This window comes from Lynx canadensis, chromosome F1 (assembly GCF_007474595.2).
Source record: "Lynx canadensis isolate LIC74 chromosome F1, mLynCan4.pri.v2, whole genome shotgun sequence".
NCBI classification, from domain to species: Eukaryota; Metazoa; Chordata; class Mammalia; order Carnivora; family Felidae; genus Lynx; species Lynx canadensis.
The window spans coordinates 61,778,656-61,798,603 of NC_044319.2; the positions used below are offsets into that span (position 1 = coordinate 61,778,656).

Below are 19,948 nucleotides of genomic sequence, written 5' to 3' on the forward strand. Positions count from 1 at the left end.
TTGTTTATCCTTCAGATGTCAACATCAATTTCTACTTCCTTCCCCCTCTACTCCCAGAGTTCCACAATATTAAATTACACCACCATCATTGCATTATTTCAAAGAACCCCATATTATTTTGTTTGTTTCTCTTTTTGGCACTTTTTAAAAAGTATTTTTAGAACAGTTTTAGGTTCACAGTAAAACTGAGCAGCAGGTACAGGGATTTCCCATGTACTTCCTACCCCAACACATGCACACCCTACGCATTTTCATAATACATATTATAATCTGTAATTATGTAATTGATTATAAACTTAATACCTTTCTCCATCATATAAAGTAAACAGGTCTCACAAGGACAAAGAATTTCTATTTTGATCATCCAGGACAAGGTCTCAAAACTTTGTTGTATAATTGAACAAATGTCTTAAAATTGTACTTCCTTTCCCTACACCTGCTTTAGAGAAGAGCGGTATCTTAGAGACAAGGGCAAGAAACTTAAGAAAAAAAGAAGTGTAGATAAAAAAGAAGGGTACCACAAAACTAACACACCATTTAGCAAGAGTTGCTAAAAAGAAAAAATACATATAGAGAAAAGCATTAAAAATTTTTTAAATAAAAAGGAAATTCACCCTGGAATTTTTAAGTTTCTGGACGGTATCTTTCATTTTTTCTTTATAATTCTTTAGTTTCTCCGGAGAATCCACAATTTTTGTTTTCAAACTCTCTTGCACTTCTTTCAAAGAAACTACGGACAATTTTAGTTCATTCTGTTGAGAAAACATATTTATATTAGATACAGCAATAAAACGGGTAACTTACCATTACGACAATGCAAAAGGACAAAGGAACGGGGTCTCTGCTCGCCGTGGCGGGGGCGGCTGTACAACTACGACCCTGTCACTCGCCTGCGTATTTGCTCCCATTCGTCTGCGGGCCGAAGACCAAGCCCCTGAGCAGGACATTCAAGGCCCTTCGCCGTGCGCCCCTCCCGTCCTCGCCAGGGTCCTCTTCCGCCAGGGCCCCGCTCTACCTACGACCCGCTAACGCCAGGCCTAGGCTCGGAAGGTGCCAGCGATGTCTCTCTGATCGGCATGGTCCTTCTGAAAACCATCAGCCCTGTGCCGCCTGTGAGCTCCATTAATCCTTGGAAATCCTGCCCCCACTGCCTTTATGTCCTTCTATAAACAACACCATCACTGTTCAGGGGACGCTATCCGTATGTACTTCATATGTGTTGCTGACTTTGGCTGGGTGACCTTGAGTTGTGTAAAGTTCTTTTGTGTTCCCAGAGCACACACCAAGCACTAGCACTGCTCACTGAATTAAAACAAATTTCCTTGGTCTCCCGAATTTCAAACCACCCAGGGAACTGAGGTGAAGGGCATCAGAAAACACTATTAAAACTTCTCTGTAAGTGTAAGGGCGCCTGGGTGGCTCAGTCAGTTGAATCTCTGACTCTTGATTTCGGCTCAGGTCGTGATCTCACGGTTCGTAGGTTCAAGTGCAGAGCCTGCTTGGGATTCTCCCTCTCTCCCTCTCTTTCTGCCCTTCCCCTGTTCATGCTCTTTCTCGCTCTCTCTCAAACTAAATAAATATTTAAAAAAAAAAAACCCGGGGCGCCTGGGTGGCGCAGTCGGTTAAGCGTCCGACTTCAGCCAGGTCACGATCTCGCGGTCCGGGAGTTCGAGCCCCGCGTCGGGCTCTAGGCTGATGGCTCAGAGCCTGGAGCCTGTTTCCGATTCTGTGTCTCCCTCTCTCTCTGCCCCTCCCCCGTTCATGCTCTGTCTCTCTCTGTCCCAAAAATAAATAAACGTTGAAAAAAAATTTAAAAAAAAAAAAAAAAAAAAAAAACCTCTGCAAGTCTAAAATTATATAAAAAGAAAAATATTTACATGAACTTCCTCCCAAAGTATTAGCTGATAAATTACATTTACATTGTTTTGAGACACTCTATGACTCAATGAATCGATATAGAAAGGTTTCCAAGAAATATTAAGTGCAAGAACCAATTACAGATCAACATACAACACAAAACAGAATAGTTTCTACGAAAGCAGAATAATGAAAAAGCAAGACAACCATATGCCTCTACACAGGTGCACACCATGTCAGGGAAAAGGACGGGAGGGTGTGGCCTGCAGGGTAAGCGGGCGCAGAGAAGAGGGGCTTTGTGTCTCACTCGCTGTCCCTGGTCTCTCCCTGCGTATATAAAGATACACACGTTATGCCATTTGAGTATTTCACAACAGGAATGTACTACTATATGGCTCGTGTAACTTGTCTACAAGTTATTTTTTTTTAACTAAAAAGGACCACAGATGATCTCACCTTTTTTCCAACTAACTCGGGGAGGCCAAAGTTGAAGGTTTGAAACAATGTGTCTGTTATTTTAGCAAACCGCCCCATTGTCTGCTCCTTCATGCTCCACAAAACTAGTGATCACTTTCCTTACAATTGACACTGACTTTCATCACATTTTTTCCCTTTATAAAAAGCTTAGATTGGATATTATAATTACAAAATGATTTTATTTTAATGTAGCTTTAAATGGGACAGAAAGAAATGGATAATAAAACTGAACCACAGCCAATACTACTCAGATAAAAGCCTTTGCTAATAAAAAGAGTGACAGAAAAACAAGGAACATGTTCCACCAAAGTAAATTTCAGGTGGCTCTAAAGTGTCAGTGTTAACAGGGAAGCCATAAAAGTACAAGGAGACAATGTGGGATTAAACAAACGAGAAGTGGGACAGTATTTTCTACGTAAAGAATTCAAGCCACAAACCATGAAGCCCATGTCTATACGTTTTACCACATTGAAAACATAAACCTTCTCATGGGGAAAAAATGATGAATTTAAAAGACAAATAGTTCATACCCCAAACTCATAAATCTTCTTTAAAAAAAATGAAATAAGCGGGGTGCCCGCGTGGCTCGGTTGGTTGAGCGCCCGACTTTGGCTCAGGTCACGATCTCACGGTTTGTGAGTTTGAGCCCCGCGTCGGGCTCTGTGCTGACAGCTCGGAGCCTGGAGCCTGCTTCGGATCCTGGGTCTCCCTCTCTCTCTGCCCCTCCCCCTCTCGAGCTCTGTCTCTCTCAAAAATAAGTAAACATTAAAAAAATAAATTAAAAAAAAATGAAATGAAAGGAACGCAGATAGCTTACAAAATAAGAAATAACAGTAATCCATTGAATCAAGATGTCGAAATCACTAAGAATCAAAAAAAAATCAAAATTAAAATGAGGTGGTTTTTTTTCCTACAAAAGTGACAAAGAGAGCAAACTAAAAACATCCAATTTTGGCAAGACTGTAGGGAAAAGAACACTCATATTGTATCAGTAGGAATGCAAGTTGATATCTTTTTAGAAGTCAGTTTAGCAAGGTGGATCAATTTTAAATACTTTTTCAAGTTTATTTATTTATGTTTGAGAGACAGACAGAGAGAGTGAGCAGGGGAAGGGGAAGGAGAGAGGGAGAGACAGAATCCCAAGCAAGCTACGCACGGTCAGCACAGAGCCCGACGCGGAGCTCGAACTCACAAACCGTGAGATCACGACCTGAGCCAAAACCAAGAATCAGAGGCTCAAGCAACTGAGCCACCCAGGGGCCCCTCGGTGGGTCGATTTTACACGTGTGTTCCCCTTCACCCAGAAATCCTACATGTGGGAATTTATTCTAAGATGAAGGGCAGCAGGTGCACAAATATCGACGCCCGTACGTGTGTAGCACGTACACGCTGCTGTCCAATCGCAGAAAAATTAGAAGCCAGCGGACGTCTATCAACAGGACCCTAGAAGTATCTACGTTAGTCCAACGCACAACCATGGGTAGCCGTTAAGATGATGAGGATCGACGGTGACGTGCTAACTCTCTACACTCTTTTGTTACGCGAAAGCAGGCAGGTGTGAGGCGTGAAGGGTCTAGCATTCCCCGTGTACAATCACACGTGCTTGTCCGCAGAGACAAGCGTCATCTGGGACACATCTCAGACTGTGCGGGAGCTTTCAGGTGATTTTCGCTTTCCTCACACATTTCTGTGTTTCCGTTTTTTGACAGTAGTCAGCTATTGTATTTAAATTGAGAAAAGTTCAGTTAGTTTCGGTTTAAGGAAAAAGGGAGAAACACGTGACCGTAACAACACACACAGTTCAAACATTCCTCACACAACACAGGCAAACCTTCAGGGCTAGTTATATGAAAAGGAGCTTACCAAACGCTTGGTTTTCTCTGAAATCTCTGACTTCTTTTGGGAATTTCCGTCTTGTAGCACTATCTAAGGAAAAAAGCAAACAACTCTTCTCTAATGATTCAAAATAGATTTAAATTTGCCACTAAAATAAAGGTAAGAAAGAAGAGGAGTTAAATGGATTAGACCATAATATATATTCTCAAACTTATCTATTTGTGATACCACTGCTCCAGAACAAATATCTAACAGCTCCTCTACTAAGCAGTCAAGTCCAAATAAGTACGTAAGTGCTTATGTCCTAACAACTCAGTAACCCTTTGAAAAAGCAATATATACAAATTGAAAGAAAAAGATGTTTATTTCATTCTCAAATAACCACAACTACTCCCAAATTGGATGTGTGTACCTGTTGCACACTGCACAAATGCACACATCTTGGAATCAGATTGGACTCAGACATTCTCATTTCCTGTTCTGAGATTTTTTTCACGTAGTCCTGGTTTTTTAGCACGGCCAATGTCAAAACCCAGGTTCACAAAGATACGAAAGGAAGGTAATGTGAGTTGTTGGAACTGTGGACTATCTTGAACTGGTGGTTCAAGCAGGGTATGGCAGATGCTGATTATCACTGTCTCCCTTGAAATTTTAAAATATCCTGAAGCACCCCTGCGGGTTCGCTGTGGTGTCCAGGGTGCCATGGGACAGTTTGGGAACAGCGGGAGTAGAAAAAGGGAAATCCTAAAAAACCCTAGTCAACGAGACAGCGTATAACTCTGACAACACGAATAAGTAACTCATGGTCAACAGAAGTATACATCCATTCTAAGGGGCCCAAGTGGGCACAGCAATGTACCCTGTATCTTTAGCAACTGGAAGTAACATGCCCTTACCCCTCCACACCCACCAAAAAAAAAAAAAGCGGTGTTTTTCAATTTTAAGCTAACAACCGTGAAAATAAAACGAGACCTCGCTCACATGGAGTCGGGAGGCCAGGAGGGGGAGCCCTCACCCCGCACCACTCCATGTCAATTACGGGAAGCCTCGGCGACCGCAGGCCCAATGCTGGCAGGAGGTTCATGGCATCTCCACTGGGAATCAACTCCCCCAACCACCGCGCCCCTCAGCCAAGGAGAAGCCACCAGCAGCCTCGACTTCCGCTTTTCTTCCGTGGACTTCCTTTCAAAGTCGCCCCTCCCCACCCCCTCCTTCTCCATAAAGTAACATCGCTCTCCTTGCCGGACTAGCCCTCGGCTCGTGCTCAGCTGACGTGTACCAAGTTGCAACTCTCTGCTCTTCCCACATGAACCCATTTTTGCTGATAAGATGAAGGCACTGTTTCATTTTTACGGTCAACACAGCTGATACCGTTTTCTGGCGAAACTCTTGATTCAGTGATTGCTGCAGCTCCTGGATATCATCTGAAAGCTGCTTGAACTCTGCTTGTTCTTCGACTGGAACAGAACTGAACGTAGCAAAATAGATTAAAATGACACATATCAAGTTCTTAACTGCGCAAGGCCAAAACCGTCCCTGTCCTCAAATAACTCAGATGGAAAAACAAGAAACAAAAAACTGTTTTCATGTTTCTGAATTCTCATCCTTTCACGTGACAGGGGTTTAAAATAGATGACCTGACCTCTACGACACGGAAAATAAAAATCAGATGGGCTCCTTCGGCCTCCCACCACCCAATCTATGGATGGACTCCTCTGCACTCATACCCGCCCCTTCTAACTCGGCTCCTGATACGAGGGGCGGGACATCTCTTTCTGTTCGTGCCGGTTCCTGCCTGGCTGCTCTCCTCCCCTCTCTCTCCTGGATCCCGCTTTCCTTTACTCTGCCCGTCCTTCCTAACAGCACTTGCCCACGTAAAGGTCTCTGCCCTGCGCGTGGCTCTCAACTTCGGTTTTGAGACGCGGTCTAGAACTGTGGTTTTTGTTACCACTTCCCTGGCTGCTAGTGTGCTGAATAATCTTGACATGTTTTCAACTGGCTATTTGCACGTATTCCTCCGTAAATCCTGATTTCAACCTTTGCCCATTATTCTCTCATCCTCTGGCTCCTGGTTTGTACATCTGTGTATCAGGCTGCGTTAGGGACAGGGCCGTTCTGCTGCACATGCTGGAAACACCTGCTCCTGGTTTGCTACTCATCTTTTCCCTTGGCTCATGCCAAATTTACCTGTTAAATTTTACTACCTGCCTCCTACCCCTAGACTTCACAGCTTCCGGCTGTCTCTAAATCTACACACAGACAGGTGAGGAACGTTCTCCCCGAAGCAGGTCAACTCAAAACCGTCAAGAAATCAGAAGGGATAAAAAAAAAAAAAAAAATCCCTCTGCTCAAAGTCTATGTACCTGGCCAAGAAATCACAACTCCTGAATGACTCTCCCCGCTGACCAACGAAGCAAAACAAAGCTCTGTTGAAGGAGTAAAACTTGCCCAGAATTAACAGACCTTAAGGAACAGAGTCCAGTTAGTCCCCTACACTAGTAACTCCGGACACAATTTAGGAGGTAAGTTCACGGCTTTACACATCTCAGGCTAATTTCACTAACCACAAGGATAAAGTTAAAGAATATATTAGGTACAAAGAGTCAGAAAGAAGGAAAGCTAGTTTTTCTTTTTAGAACAGGTAAACTTAGACCGTCTGCTATTTAGTGAGGGCAGTGGGGGAGACCTGAAGGGGACCGAAGGACTGCAAAGTCCTACCCGCGATTCACTCTGCGTCCCGAAGCCGTACTTATTCGTAAATCTCCAACTTACTCAAGTCTCTCCAGTTTCATCAATGCCTCCTGGTGTGCAGTATTCAACTGGTGCATTTTGTCCACAGAAGATTTCTGTTAAAACAAATTTTGTATTAGTGCTTTTCAATATAAACAGTGATGTGTTTAAAAAAACATCTACCGGTTCACACCACAGAATGCTTACCCCTCGTCTTTCACCATCAGAAATAAGAAATTTAAGAGAGAACAGGCATTCGTGATGAATGAACTGGAAACTTTCTTGTTCACACATAAATGCCAAGTTCCTACCACAGGCAGGCACTGCGCTAAGTGCCAGGAACAATACCCAAGAAGACGAAGTTACACTTTGTACTTAAGTAGCTCCTTGAAGAGTCAGACACACGCACGGAAGACCGCAGAGCAACCTGCTACAGGACTAGATACAATGACACCCAAACCCGACGTGGGTAACGGCTGGGGAGGAGTGTCCCCGGGGCTTCGTAAAACCAACAGATGTTTGAGCTGTGGCTTAAAAAATGAGAAATCAGCCAAGCAAAACTGTATGTTTCTGTGTGTGTTAGCAAATACGTGTGTAAGCTCTGGAGAGTGTGTGATGTTGAGGAAGTATAAGCTTAACGTGATTTGTGCAAGGAAGCACTTACACATACACTCAGTGTAGCTGGAGCTTAGTTCTAATTGTCTGGTGGTCCTCTGGCATTCTTCTAAGAATATGATAACCCCACACTGAGGACAGATGGAAACAAATCACACAGATGACCCATAATCTTTCCAAATTCTCTAAATTGTTGACGAAACGAGTTTCCATCTGTTAGAGTGATTTACTTGGCTTGAATCTTGTAACACAATGTTGGGCAAGCTTGATAAACAGAACATCCTTTTAGGCTATTTTTTAGAAAGCAAATACAAACCTCAAATATCTAATTAAATAAAAACAGACAGATTCGTTACTATTTCTCTTCCCTTACAATTCCTAATATAGGAAAAGGAGCCTCAGCTCCAAGAAGAAAACAAAAGGGAACAAAAGTTCCCTAACAGGATCAAATAGCAAAGAAAATCTCCTTTTGATAGATGCTTTCCAATCATTAAAATCTTCAACTTCACATAAATGTTAAAATAAATTGGGCTCTAACAGCCATATGACAATTAGATACCCACGACAACTATTTCAAAACAGGTTAGTAGCTCAGAAATGATGTTACTGATCTGCTATGTGACCCCAAAATATATTTAAATCTTACGTATTGCCAAAGAAATTCCATGTATGTCTCACGGCACGCTTCTCTGAAGTGGATAAAGTTGATAATGCCACTTAAAAACCGACTTGTTCGTTTTGCCTCTAAAACAGAAAGCAAGACTCCTTAAATAAACCTTGGAGACAATGTGAAAATAAAAATTCATCCTCTCCCACTACATACGTGGCTCAGTTTATAGAATAAAACTGAGAATGTGCTATAATTAGCCAAAGTGCAAAAAAAATGCGCTCTAATATAAAGATCAGAATGATCTTTGTATTAATAACTAAAAAAGAAAAAAAAAGGGCAAATCATTTCTGGCTGAGAGAGAATGATAGGGAGCAGATTTACTCTCCCATCTTAAACAACTAGGAAACCAGACAAAATATATGAAACAACAGATTTTAGACACCGGACAACAGGCACCACAGGACAGCAGTCCCCAAGACAAACGCATGAGTGAAGCCTGTTCATGCACCAGCCTGCTACTTGGGACTTTTCAGGCGGGGAGGGAAGGACACCATCAGAACTCACAGGTCCTGCTCAGTCACAGAGATAGAGTGTGGAGTTTGGAGAGCCCAAGGCAACTAGAATTTACCAGTTCTAGAGGCCTTGGCCTCTCCAAACTAATATCTTCCTGACAGCCTTTATTCTATACAGATATCGTTTGTTCAGGAACACAGAGAAACACATCAGCATTATAAAGGGATGAGTTTTAATTTTTTTTAATGTTTATTTATTTTTGAGAGAGAAGACAGAGTGTGAGCAGGGTTGGTGGGGGGTGGAAAGTTGCAGAGAGACAGAGAGAGAGAGAGAGAGAGAGAGACAGACAGACAGACAGACAGACAGAATCGGAAGCAGGCTCCAGGCTCCAAGCTGTCAGCACAGAACCTGATGTGGGGCTCAAACTCATGAACCGTGAGATCATGACCTGAGCAGAAGTGTGAAGCTTAACTGAGACTGAGCCACCTAGGTGCCCCGGGGAAGAATTTCTTTTTAAAGGCCCAATCAAACTTTTATACTTAAAAAATAAAATATCTGAAATGAAAAATACACCAGATGGGATGAACAGCAGAACGGCCTGAGAGATGGATATATTAGTGAAAATGAAGACAGGACAATCAAACCTATCTACAAGGCCAGAGAAAAAAAATGAATAGAGTATCTATGAGCCGAGAGACATCAAGTAGCATAACAAATGTGTCATCGGAGCCCCACCAAAAGAACTGGCAGAAAAAACTTATAACAGATATCTGAATATTTTCCAAATTTGATAGACACTATAGACATAGGCAAGGAAGTGAGCAAATCTAAGTTGGGTCAGGGGGAACACGACAAAGAGAAATGCCCCAAAAAGCACATCATAATCGAACTGCTAAAAACTTACAATAAGGAGAAAGTCTTATAAGCAACCAGACGGAGGAGAACCAAAAGAGATAAGTCCAGACTAAATAAGCAAGTGGTTTGGATTATGAACTTTCATGTAGGAAGAGTTGCAAATGCCTTGGGAATTGGAATGGAGAGGCCCCAGAAGACGTGGGATGCTAGAAGGCGACGTGTCTAGTGGAAAGGTAGACTAGGGAAAGAAAATCTCTCACGCCAGTGAGGAAAATGTCAGGTAACACTGTCTCTTAGCCTTATCTCTGGCAAGAAGACAAACACTGAGAATTCTAAACCCGGAGCCGACTACCATAGGGATTTCCGGTTTGAATTCAGCTATATATGTGGTCTGAGAACTACTGAAATTAGGAATTAAAAAGTGATCTTTGTCCAATGATAACCCCAGAACAACTGCCAAAGGCAAAAAGTATCTCAGGAGGGATGTGGCCTCAACCCCAGAAGCAGAAGTCCGCAGGACTACTCTGTGGAAGACAGACTGTTGAAGACAAGCTTAAATTTACACTCCAAAGGCACACGTGCATGCGTACGAGTGCACACACACACACGCGCACAATACACACAGAAGAAACAACCTGTCATCAGTGTGTGGGATGCAGCTAAAGCAGGACGAAAGGGAAATTTATAGCACTAAACACCTGTATTAGGAAAGAAGAAAGCTGTCACATTCATGTCCTCAGCTTCTACTTAAAAAAAAAAACAAAAAACAAAAAAAAAGTGGGAAAATAAAGAGCAAATCCAAAGAAAGCATGAGAAGAGAAGGAATAACAATAAGCCCAGAAACCAATAAAATAGAGAACAGAAATAAAATACAGAAAAATCAATGAAATCAAAGGCTGGTTCTCCAAAAAGATAAAATTGATAAGCCTCTAGCCAGACGGGTCCGGGAAAAACAAGAGTGAAAAAGAAATGATAAATATTAGAATGAGACAGGGGACTTCACTACTGAGCCCAAAGACTGTTAAAAATGATACAGGAAAATTACGAACAACTTTATGTTAACAAATTGCCAACTTAAATGAAGTGTATAAGTTCCCTAAAAAGGGGAAACACCAAAGCTCGCTCAGGAGTTTGGCAATAAACCACCATCATTTGATATTATCAGTGTTCCAGATTTTTCCTATTCTAATAGGTGTGCAGTGTTTGGTCAACTGATTTTTTTACAAAAAGTGTTAAGGTTAATTCCATGGGAAAAGAATAATCTTTTCAGGGGCGCCTGGGTGGCTCAGTCGGTTAAGCGTCCAACTCAGCATTTCGACTCAGGTCATGATCTCACAGTTCGTGGGTTTGAGCCCCGCATCGGGCTCCACGCTGGCGATGCAGAGCCTGCTTGGAGTCTCTCTTTTTTTTCTTATTCTCTCTGCCCCTCCTGCACACTCTAAGTAAATACAGAAACTTTAAAAAAAAAAAAAAAGAATACTCTTTTAAACAAGTGGTGCTGGAATAAGTTGATGAGTATATGCAAAAAGGAAAAAATATGAACCTTGACTTTACACAATATATAAAAATTCAAGCATTAAATAGTAAAAGCTAAAACTATAATACGCTTAAGGCAAAATATCTGAGTAAATCTTAGCAACCAAGATTTTTTAATAGTACACACAAAAAACTGGTTTTATGAATCATAAAAGAAAAAATTGATCAATTAGAATCTTCAAAATGGAAATATATTTTGCTCTTCAAAAGACACTATTATAAAATTAAAAAGGCAAGTAATAGATGGGCAGAAAATATTTGCATAATACATATCTGGTAAGTTATGTATTTTCATATCTGAAGAAGCCTTACAATTCAGTAAGACAATTCAAAACATAAATTAGTTAATTAATTAAACAAACAAACCCAAGCAAATGATTCAAAAAGACACTACACCAGAGAAGATACATGGATAACAAATAAGTATATGAACACATGTTGCTATTAGTCATCAGGGAAAGGAAAATTAAAACCATGAGATAAAACTACGTAGCCACTAAAATGGCCAAAATTAAACATTTCTGATACCAAGCAAGTCAAGAGAGGATATGGAACAACTGAAATGACCAGATGTTGCCGATGGTACGATACAGCCACTTTGGAGAACGCTTTGGCAGTTTCCTAAAACAGTAAGTATGCATTTGCCCCGTGAACCAGCATTTCTGCCGCAAGGTATTTACCCGGAGAAATGAAAACACATGTTCTTACAAAGACTTGTAACCTAACGTTCGGAGCAGCTTTGTTCCTAAAGGCCAAAAATTGGAAACAATTCGAATGTCTCTCAACTGGTCCCTGAGTAAATCACTGGGTAAATAAGTTGTGGTTTATACTTTCAAGAGAATATTATTCCAAAATAAAAAAGAAACAAAGTACTAGTAAATACAATTAACATGGATGAATCTCAAAAGCATTCTAAGTTGAGGAAGCCAAATGCAAAAGGCTACAGATTATTTCATTTATATCAAATGTTGGGAAAGTCAAGAAACTACAGTGACAGAAAGCAGCCCAGCAGTTGCAAGGGAAGGGGCATCGGTCAGAAGTAACCAACTGCAAAGGACCTGAGAGAACTCTCGCAGGGTCATCGAAATCTCTATACGTGACTGTGGCAGTGGCTATACAACTATATACGCCTGTTAAGATTCACTTAATTATAATTTAAAATTGGTGAATTTTTATTTTGTGTAAATTATAGATCGATAAACAAAACAGAAAATTACATCAGAAAGAGGAAAAAAACACAGTTTTAAATGGCACACTGAATCTCTTGCGACATAAAATAACTTGACATAGAAATATCAAAGAGTCAGGGGTGCCTGGGTGGATTGGCCGGTTAAGCGTCTGACTACAGCTCAGGTCATGATCTCCCAGTTCTTGGGTTCAAGCCCCACACCGGCTTCACACTGACACTGCAGAGCCTGCTTGGGATTCTTTCTCTCTCTCTCTCTCTCTCTCAAAATAAATAAATAAACTTTAAAAAGTAAATGGACATATATCAAAGAGTCAAACGAATTAAGGACATTTAAATAGTTAAGAGAAATTGACATTTTAATCTAATATCAAGGCTATTCTTAGCAGTACCAAAAGATATTTTCTTCATGGTAAAAAGTAATTGTTACATTTGATAAAATTGGTATGAAGAATCCGCTATGCAATATCACAGCTTGTATGTTACTCATAAGCTTATTTTCAAATTTACAGAGTGTTTTTTAAATGTAAGGAGTTAAGAAAAACAGATCAAGAAAAGAGTTTTTCTGCAGATCTACAAAAGAAAAAAGTCCAGTCATAGGATATGAAAAAATTCATCCTTAAGAATGGGATACACTTTCTACAGCCAATTTCCTACAGTTTTTTTTTTTTACATTTGTTAATGGAAAGGTAATATATGAGATAAGTCAGATATTAAAAACTGTTTCAAATTCCCACTTACTTGGATATAGGATATCAGCAATCTCAAAGTCATTCACCCGACAGATGGGCAGAAAGGAGTCCCTTGAAGACGAAGGAGAGAAAGAATATCGTAAATTATATACAAACCATAGGACATAAACATTTCATTTTCAGAGAGCTCTCTGGAGATGTTTCCCAACGTCAAAAGACCAAGTCAGAAGCCTACTACTGTGCATAATCCTGCAGTACAGAAACCTATGTTTTCTGCACACTGTACGGGTATTCATGCCATACCAAGGTATAAAATACCAAGGTATAAATTCTAATAAACAACACACACTTAGAGGTACTAGGACTCTTTAAGAACCCAAAACACTCCCAACAATTTTAGATTCACAACATCTCAAAACTTCCATCGCAAACAGGATTGAAAGTGCCACAGAGGGAGGCAGTTAGTTCTATCCGGGGGAAAGTCTGCAATTTTGAATGTACTGATGGAGTGGAGAGGGAGATGATAGAAATTCTTTCTCCAAGAAACCCTGTCATTAAGAAAGCTTAATGTAATGCACATGTGAATGTAGGTAGTCTAAGAAAATAAAAGCACTTTACTCACAGATGAATAAACAAATTGCTAACTGGCAAGAAGCCTTCCATGATATGTGGATACATGACTTCTGAGTTCACGGGCATCTAGATGTGACACATCACAAAATCTAAGTTATACACTCATTAGACAAAACGAGAAAAATCTTCAACCTCAAGATAACTTTAATCATAAGTTAAGATTAAAATAATCCTATTATCATTAAAAAATTTTAAAATTCAGCCAACAATATAGATCCTAGCACAAAACTAGAGTTGTTGCTAATATTATAATGCTAGGTTCACAGCAGGTGCTCAGTAAAGATGTTTCAAATGAATGAAACAATGGACGGGTAAGGCTAGCACTTATTAGATATCAGGAACTAGGCTAAGCATTTTATACATATTCTTTTTTAATTTTCACAAGAACCCTAGGACAGGCTAGGACATATTCTTTTTTTAATTTTTATAAGACCCTATTTTATAAACAAAGAAACTAAGCCTTAGCAAGATTTCATAGCAAATAAGCAGCAAAGCCTTTGATTTTTAAACAACATGTAATCATACTGGTGAGATTCTAAAGATACTACATTTTTAGTTAAAACTTCAGATAATGCCCTGAAGATGTAACAACGACAAAATTAAGAAAAATGACCTTTCCTACTAGAAATATCTAATTTGCTAAAAGCTCAGTTGCCTCATTTCATTTTTTCCCAATCTTAGTGCATATCTTCTCCCCTATTTTGGGAGTCCTGCCCCGGAAGAGAACAGAATCTGTGAAGGCTCCGCTGTCGTTCATTATTGTCTCTGCAGACCAGTCTGTACGTCTGTGAATACCTGCACAGCGTCGAGGAGTTGTGCCATTTAAGTCTTTTCCTTCTGTTCTTGTCTTACTAAGGCTATCAATATAAGCCACTATTATGCCTAAGATCTTCTGTGGGTGACATTAATTTTACATAAGCCTTTGACTTTGTTAAAAACAAAGTCAAGAACTTCTTATCCTGAAACGAGCATGCGATGTGAACGAGAGAAATACAGCAAAAGAACGTAATTTTGCCTCATCTTAAACCCACCATGTAAAAATGCTCCAGTCGAATCCCATACACTATTTGCAAGGCTCGCATGTAGATCATGTTCAAGACTTCGGGCTACAAGAGAAAAACAACTGTTCACACTCGGATGCGTGACTGTAACACTGTGTCACTATCATCGCCACTATCCAATATTGTCACCACTGGATGCAGAGAAGAAAAGAGAAACAAAATGGCTCTATTGCCCTTGAAATATTCAATTTTTCCAAATTTTAACACACTTCTACGCTTATCAGTCTGTTCAGATGTAGTAAGTGGTGAATAAGATTATTTGTCTAAGCTTCCGAACAGAATGAGAGCAAGTATATTCAATCCAACCCAATCCAATCCAAGCAATCCATCCACATTAGGGAAGGGAAGAAGGGTTAGTCTTTCAAAACAGATTGCAGACATGTGGCAAAAATTAAAGCACACTGAGGCTGGGGTGTTCTGTTTTCTTTTCATTTTTTAAACAAAGACCATGGGCAAACTTAGTTCATGCTCTAGATGTTAAGGTTTCCCGGGATGTTAACAGTTTAAGTGAACACCATGACCTTGGAGATATAAACTTAACAGGGTAGCCTGGGATTTTTTAAATGTTTTCTAATACAGTAGTTGCCAAACGCTGGCCTGTAGAACCTGTTCTGTTCCATATACAAGTTCATTTATTGGGAGATTATTCATTCCCTTTTAGAGAATTAAAAAGGCACTGAGATCACAAAGTTTGAGTTCTACATCATTAAACCAGGTTTTATTATGTTATCACTTCAAGACCAACACAGGAAAATGGAAGGAGACTCTGGGATTTTCTGTGACACATAAATAGTTCATTTTTGCATTTAATAACTAAAGAAATAAGAACGATGCCTGTCAAAACAACTCAATCCCCCCTTGGGGCACAATGCAAGAAAATTAATCTACAAGCTTCCAAAGAGAATTGTTTCTAAACAATTTTTTTGTGGTTGGAAACCACCTGGAATAGGTTCCTTCAAGCCCTACCAATAAATAATGCACTCAGACCACCACTCCAATAATAATAAAAAATTTAATATACTTTAATACGCTTATGATTTAGAAGGTTTGTTGTTTGTTTTTTTTTTAAGAAAACTACCATATTAAAGAATTGAATTCCTAATGGAAATGTAGAAGTCACCCCAGATACAGATTTAACATTATTTTAAAATTACAAGAAGTGAGAGATTGCTTCTGGATTAAAATGACTGGCTTACATCAAAAGGTAGCATACATGCCCTTCTCCACAAACACTGCAGACCTAAGTAGTTTCATTTGTATTTAAATGCCATCACCCACATGCAAATCACATATTACCTTTGGATTTGGATAAAGATCATTCTTGGAGAGGTTTTTACCATCAGCTCCTGTTAAGATTTTGTTGCGAATATGAATCACAATCTCCGCTACATTGTATCTGGGGAAAGACAGAGTTTCCATCCTGGGAATGTCCTGCTAGCCTGAGTCTGAAGGAAGAAAAACAAAGATCAGTAACCTGGCAAGAGTAGCTGATCTCTTGATCCAGAAGCTGATAAAACAGGAGTAAAATTAACAAGCCGAAGTTGAATATTCATAGTAGTGATAACGATCATCAAACATCCCAGTAAGAGAACACAAATGACATATATATAAATATCCTACATCATACATCTGAATTATAAATGTGGATATACGGATACTAAAATGTCTTTTATTCTGAAATGGCACCATTGTTCTCTAAGTTTCCTAACGCTGTTCTCTTTCATATGGGAAAGAGGACTTTGCATGAATATACCTGAAAAAGCATGTTTTTTTTTCTTTTTTAAATTTGGGGGGCATGGAGTTTAACAAGTTTGGTCCTGAGAATTATTCTTCAAACCAAGATACAGAGGCAACCCTATCAGCAGAAGCTGTATATAAACAGTAGCAACAGAGGGCACATAATAAAACCGAACTCTGACCTTACATTCTATGCAATGTACACAGAGTGAGACGGGTAATAAGATTTAAGATGCACATAGGAAGAAGAGAGGGGAAACAATACAGGAGGAATAGAATTCCAATCACCGGAGAAGAGAACTTTAAAAACAACAACAAAAATCACTTTCCCCTCAGGGCCCTCAGAGGTACTCCCGCCTGTGCCCCTAGATCAGTAGTTCCCACAATGTCGCCCCCCCCCCGCCCCAGTGGGGGGACATCTGTCAATGTCTGAAGACATCTTTGGTTGTCTGGACTGGAGTGGGGGCACTACTGGGACCTATGGGCAGAGGGCCAGCACGCTGCTGAACAACCTAATGCACAGGGCAGCCCCCACAGCAAAGACTTATTCCGTCGGATTGTCGATACCGCTGAGGTTAAGAAACTCTGCCCTAGAGCCTTTAACTGTTCTAACGCCTGCCACAGTGTATTGGGATTGTGTTTACAGAACTGACACTACACTTGGAGCCCCGGTAAGCCAAGGCTTTTTCAGTTTCTTCGTATTTCTAGCTGCGCCCAGGAGAACAGCAGTAGTGGTAACACAGCAGGAGGAGCACCCGAGAGCAGCCCCTGCCTCGGCCACTCAGTTAACAATACCCGGTTTATTACATACGGACCCCCCACTCTGTAAGGCAGTAGCGTAACTCAGGAGATCCCGTGTGGCTATGTTCAATTTTGCAAACAAACTGAAATGACCCACAACTCTGGACACCCAATTCTTTAGGTTCCTAACGTTTCTTAGAACACTACAGTTAAAAAGCAGCTTCGGTAATTTGCCTCAACTCTGATAAACGTAGAAAGCCAATCTGAAAGACGATTGGCAAGTAACTTCCCACTTCTGCTTGAACACGTGCAAACATCACAAAATTCACTAACTCTCAAGGCAACTTCTTCCCGCTTCACTATGGCTCTAACGATTAGATAACTCTTGGGCAGACTGTGCAGAAATCTATGCGTTGTAACCTTCACCCACCGGTCCTCTTTGCAGTCAGTGCAGCTACAAAGAGCATGTTCATCTCTGTTTACGTGACCAGAGATGGTGGTCCCTGTTCAGCCACCTCTTCTCTAAGGTTAAGCATGATGTAAGTATAGTCGCTCCTCACACAACATTACTTTGGAGACTTTACCGTTCTACTCACTTTCCTCTAAAACCAACTATTTTGTGGTCAATGTCTTCTTAAAATCTGATGCTTAAACTGAACACGAGACTCCAGAGATGGTTTGCCAAGGGCAGCATATCAATACACTGACCCTGGCCACTGCTGCTCTGGTCTACCGCTGTAGCACTTACTGTCTGTCTGTCTGTCTCTCTCTCTCTCTCTCTCTCTCTCTCTCTCACACACACACACACACACACACACACACACACACACTCTCACACACACACCCACAATCAACTAACAACTCCCAGAACTTCTCCAATGTGACCCACTTTTATGAAGCCAGGACTTCTCCATGTTTTTCTTAGAGAAACCTTAGGCGAGGATTTGCACTTCGCCATCACTGACCTTCATAAATCCAAGCTTTCATTCCATAGCCCGCATCTTTCTGACTCCAAATCCTGACACATCTCACATATTAGGTGCCCTTTTCAGCATAAATACACATTCCACATTTTCATCTAAGTCACAGCTTTAAAAACCAACAAGCTACATCTGGATCAAAGATCGTCACGATAAAGAGTAGGTGTAAAATACCTTCATAATCATTGTCGCACATCCTTCTCCTCTCTGCCTTGCACACTCTGTTATCAGATTAACCCTTATAAACATCACATGCCTCAGGTAACATCGTTACAAAAATACTTCAATTACCCTACCCACGGCATAAATTCAAATTTTAGCGTTGGTTTCTGAAACCTTCCAATATGTAGTAACTCAATGACTTTTCTGTTTCACGTTGGTCTCCTCCAAGGTGTTTCCCAAACTCCCAGTGCTTCTTTTTGGAATCATCTGCCATTTCCAATTTCAATTTCAGTTCCGATTCTTTTTTGGCCGGTGGGGGGAAAGGCCTCCCACCTACACCGTCTGAGCTCTCTCCTGGGATAAAGCATACAAATGACCTAATAATATATGTAGAGTGACCCTCAGAGAGCTTAGCAAGGAAGCAGAGATTATCTGCTAATGCTCCCTCCGGTTTCTTATGTATTTGCAACACCAAAGACGTTGGGCCGAGTAGACGTTGGCAGAATGCCTCTTAAATTGTACACACTTCGTTTTGCTAACACAAACTAGTTCATGGAAGTCAAAATTCCGGGAGGCAAAGGCGATAAACAAAAACAAACCGAAATGACTCTCAACCTCAATAAATTAAGTACTGTAAAAAGTTTCCCGAAGTCGTTCAGAGAAAAGGATCGTCCCACGCAGGCACAGTGCCATACATGTACGACTCTTTCCCTTCGACGTTTGGGTTAAGTATGTATGTTTGCCTTTCTTGATTTTGTGGGTAAGCGATGTGTGAGCAACGGAGATCTGCAGGAAGTTGATGAGCATCTCAACCCTACCGCCTTCTAAATAAGTGGATTAACAGTACATATAAATACAAGCTGCACATGGCCAGCTTCAGCTCAAGTGTCTTCTCACACAGTCTACGCGGCACCAGACGATACTCGTTCGTTTCGTAGGAACGGAGCCTAGGTTGTTTCTGGGACCAACGCCAAATCCAAAGAGCCCCCACCTCCCGGGGGCTGGCTTCTCCGGCCTCCTCCCCAGCGCTGCGCGCAACGAAAACACTGCCAGGCCCGGCGTCCGGGCTCCAGTCCTCCCGTCCTCCCTTCCTCCCGTGTCCGTTCGCGTTCACTTACCGCGCCAGCCGCCCGCGGGAGAGCAGCGAGCCCCGGGAGGTGCTGCAGGCGAAGGCAGAAGTCGGCCGACAACAACCGTCGACGCTTTTCAAACTTGCCGCCTCCTCCTGGAAGTCCCGCCCCCTCCGCCCAGCCCACTTCCTGCGCGGCGGCCGCGCCGGGTGCCCGTAAGGCTCAACAGACTCCAGGCGGGCGGGGCTTGTGCTGCGAAGCGAGCGCGCCCGACTCCAAGCGGAACCCTTTTTCGCGGCGTCGGCGTCCAGTCGGACCTGGAGTCCGCAGGACGTGGGGGCGTCGCGGTTCGCCGGAAGGGTCGGGCGTTAAGGGGGTGGGGTGCTGCGGCCTTCCCCCGGACGTTTGAGAGCGTCTGGTGCCCAAGGTGAAGAGCAAAAGCCAGCGAACACGTCCTAGAGACTTGAGCCAAGCTCACAGTGAGAAGGGAGAGGATGTAGGGCTCCCCGTGGGGCAGGGTGAGTCCCAGGGTGATGATAATACCGATGATCTGATATTGACCGTGAGCGCACGCGTTCTGTTAGGCCACATTAAAAGGGGGGAAGGAAGAAGGGGCGAATAGATACTGTCATCAGATGAGGGATCTGAATCAGAGAC

The 19,948-nt window shown here is 41.6% G+C and overlaps 1 protein-coding gene across 1 annotated transcript in view; it reads right to left on the bottom strand.

Annotated features, from left to right (window-relative positions):
- NUF2 (NUF2 component of NDC80 kinetochore complex) overlaps positions 1-19,475 on the bottom strand; it is a 29,734-nt gene extending 10,259 nt beyond the window's left edge. The window contains exons 1-10 of the mRNA XM_030302857.2: positions 19,340-19,475; positions 15,898-16,046; positions 14,572-14,646; positions 13,530-13,606; positions 12,957-13,018; positions 8,162-8,259; positions 6,943-7,016; positions 5,542-5,638; positions 4,198-4,260; positions 615-752 (exon numbers count right to left, since the gene is read on the bottom strand). Coding sequence (XP_030158717.1) covers positions 615-752; positions 4,198-4,260; positions 5,542-5,638; positions 6,943-7,016; positions 8,162-8,259; positions 12,957-13,018; positions 13,530-13,606; positions 14,572-14,646; positions 15,898-16,020 — 807 coding nt within the window. The 5' untranslated portion in view covers positions 16,021-16,046; positions 19,340-19,475. The remainder of the gene's footprint in view (positions 1-614; positions 753-4,197; positions 4,261-5,541; positions 5,639-6,942; positions 7,017-8,161; positions 8,260-12,956; positions 13,019-13,529; positions 13,607-14,571; positions 14,647-15,897; positions 16,047-19,339) is intronic.
- Positions 19,476-19,948: the final 473 nt, after the last annotated feature.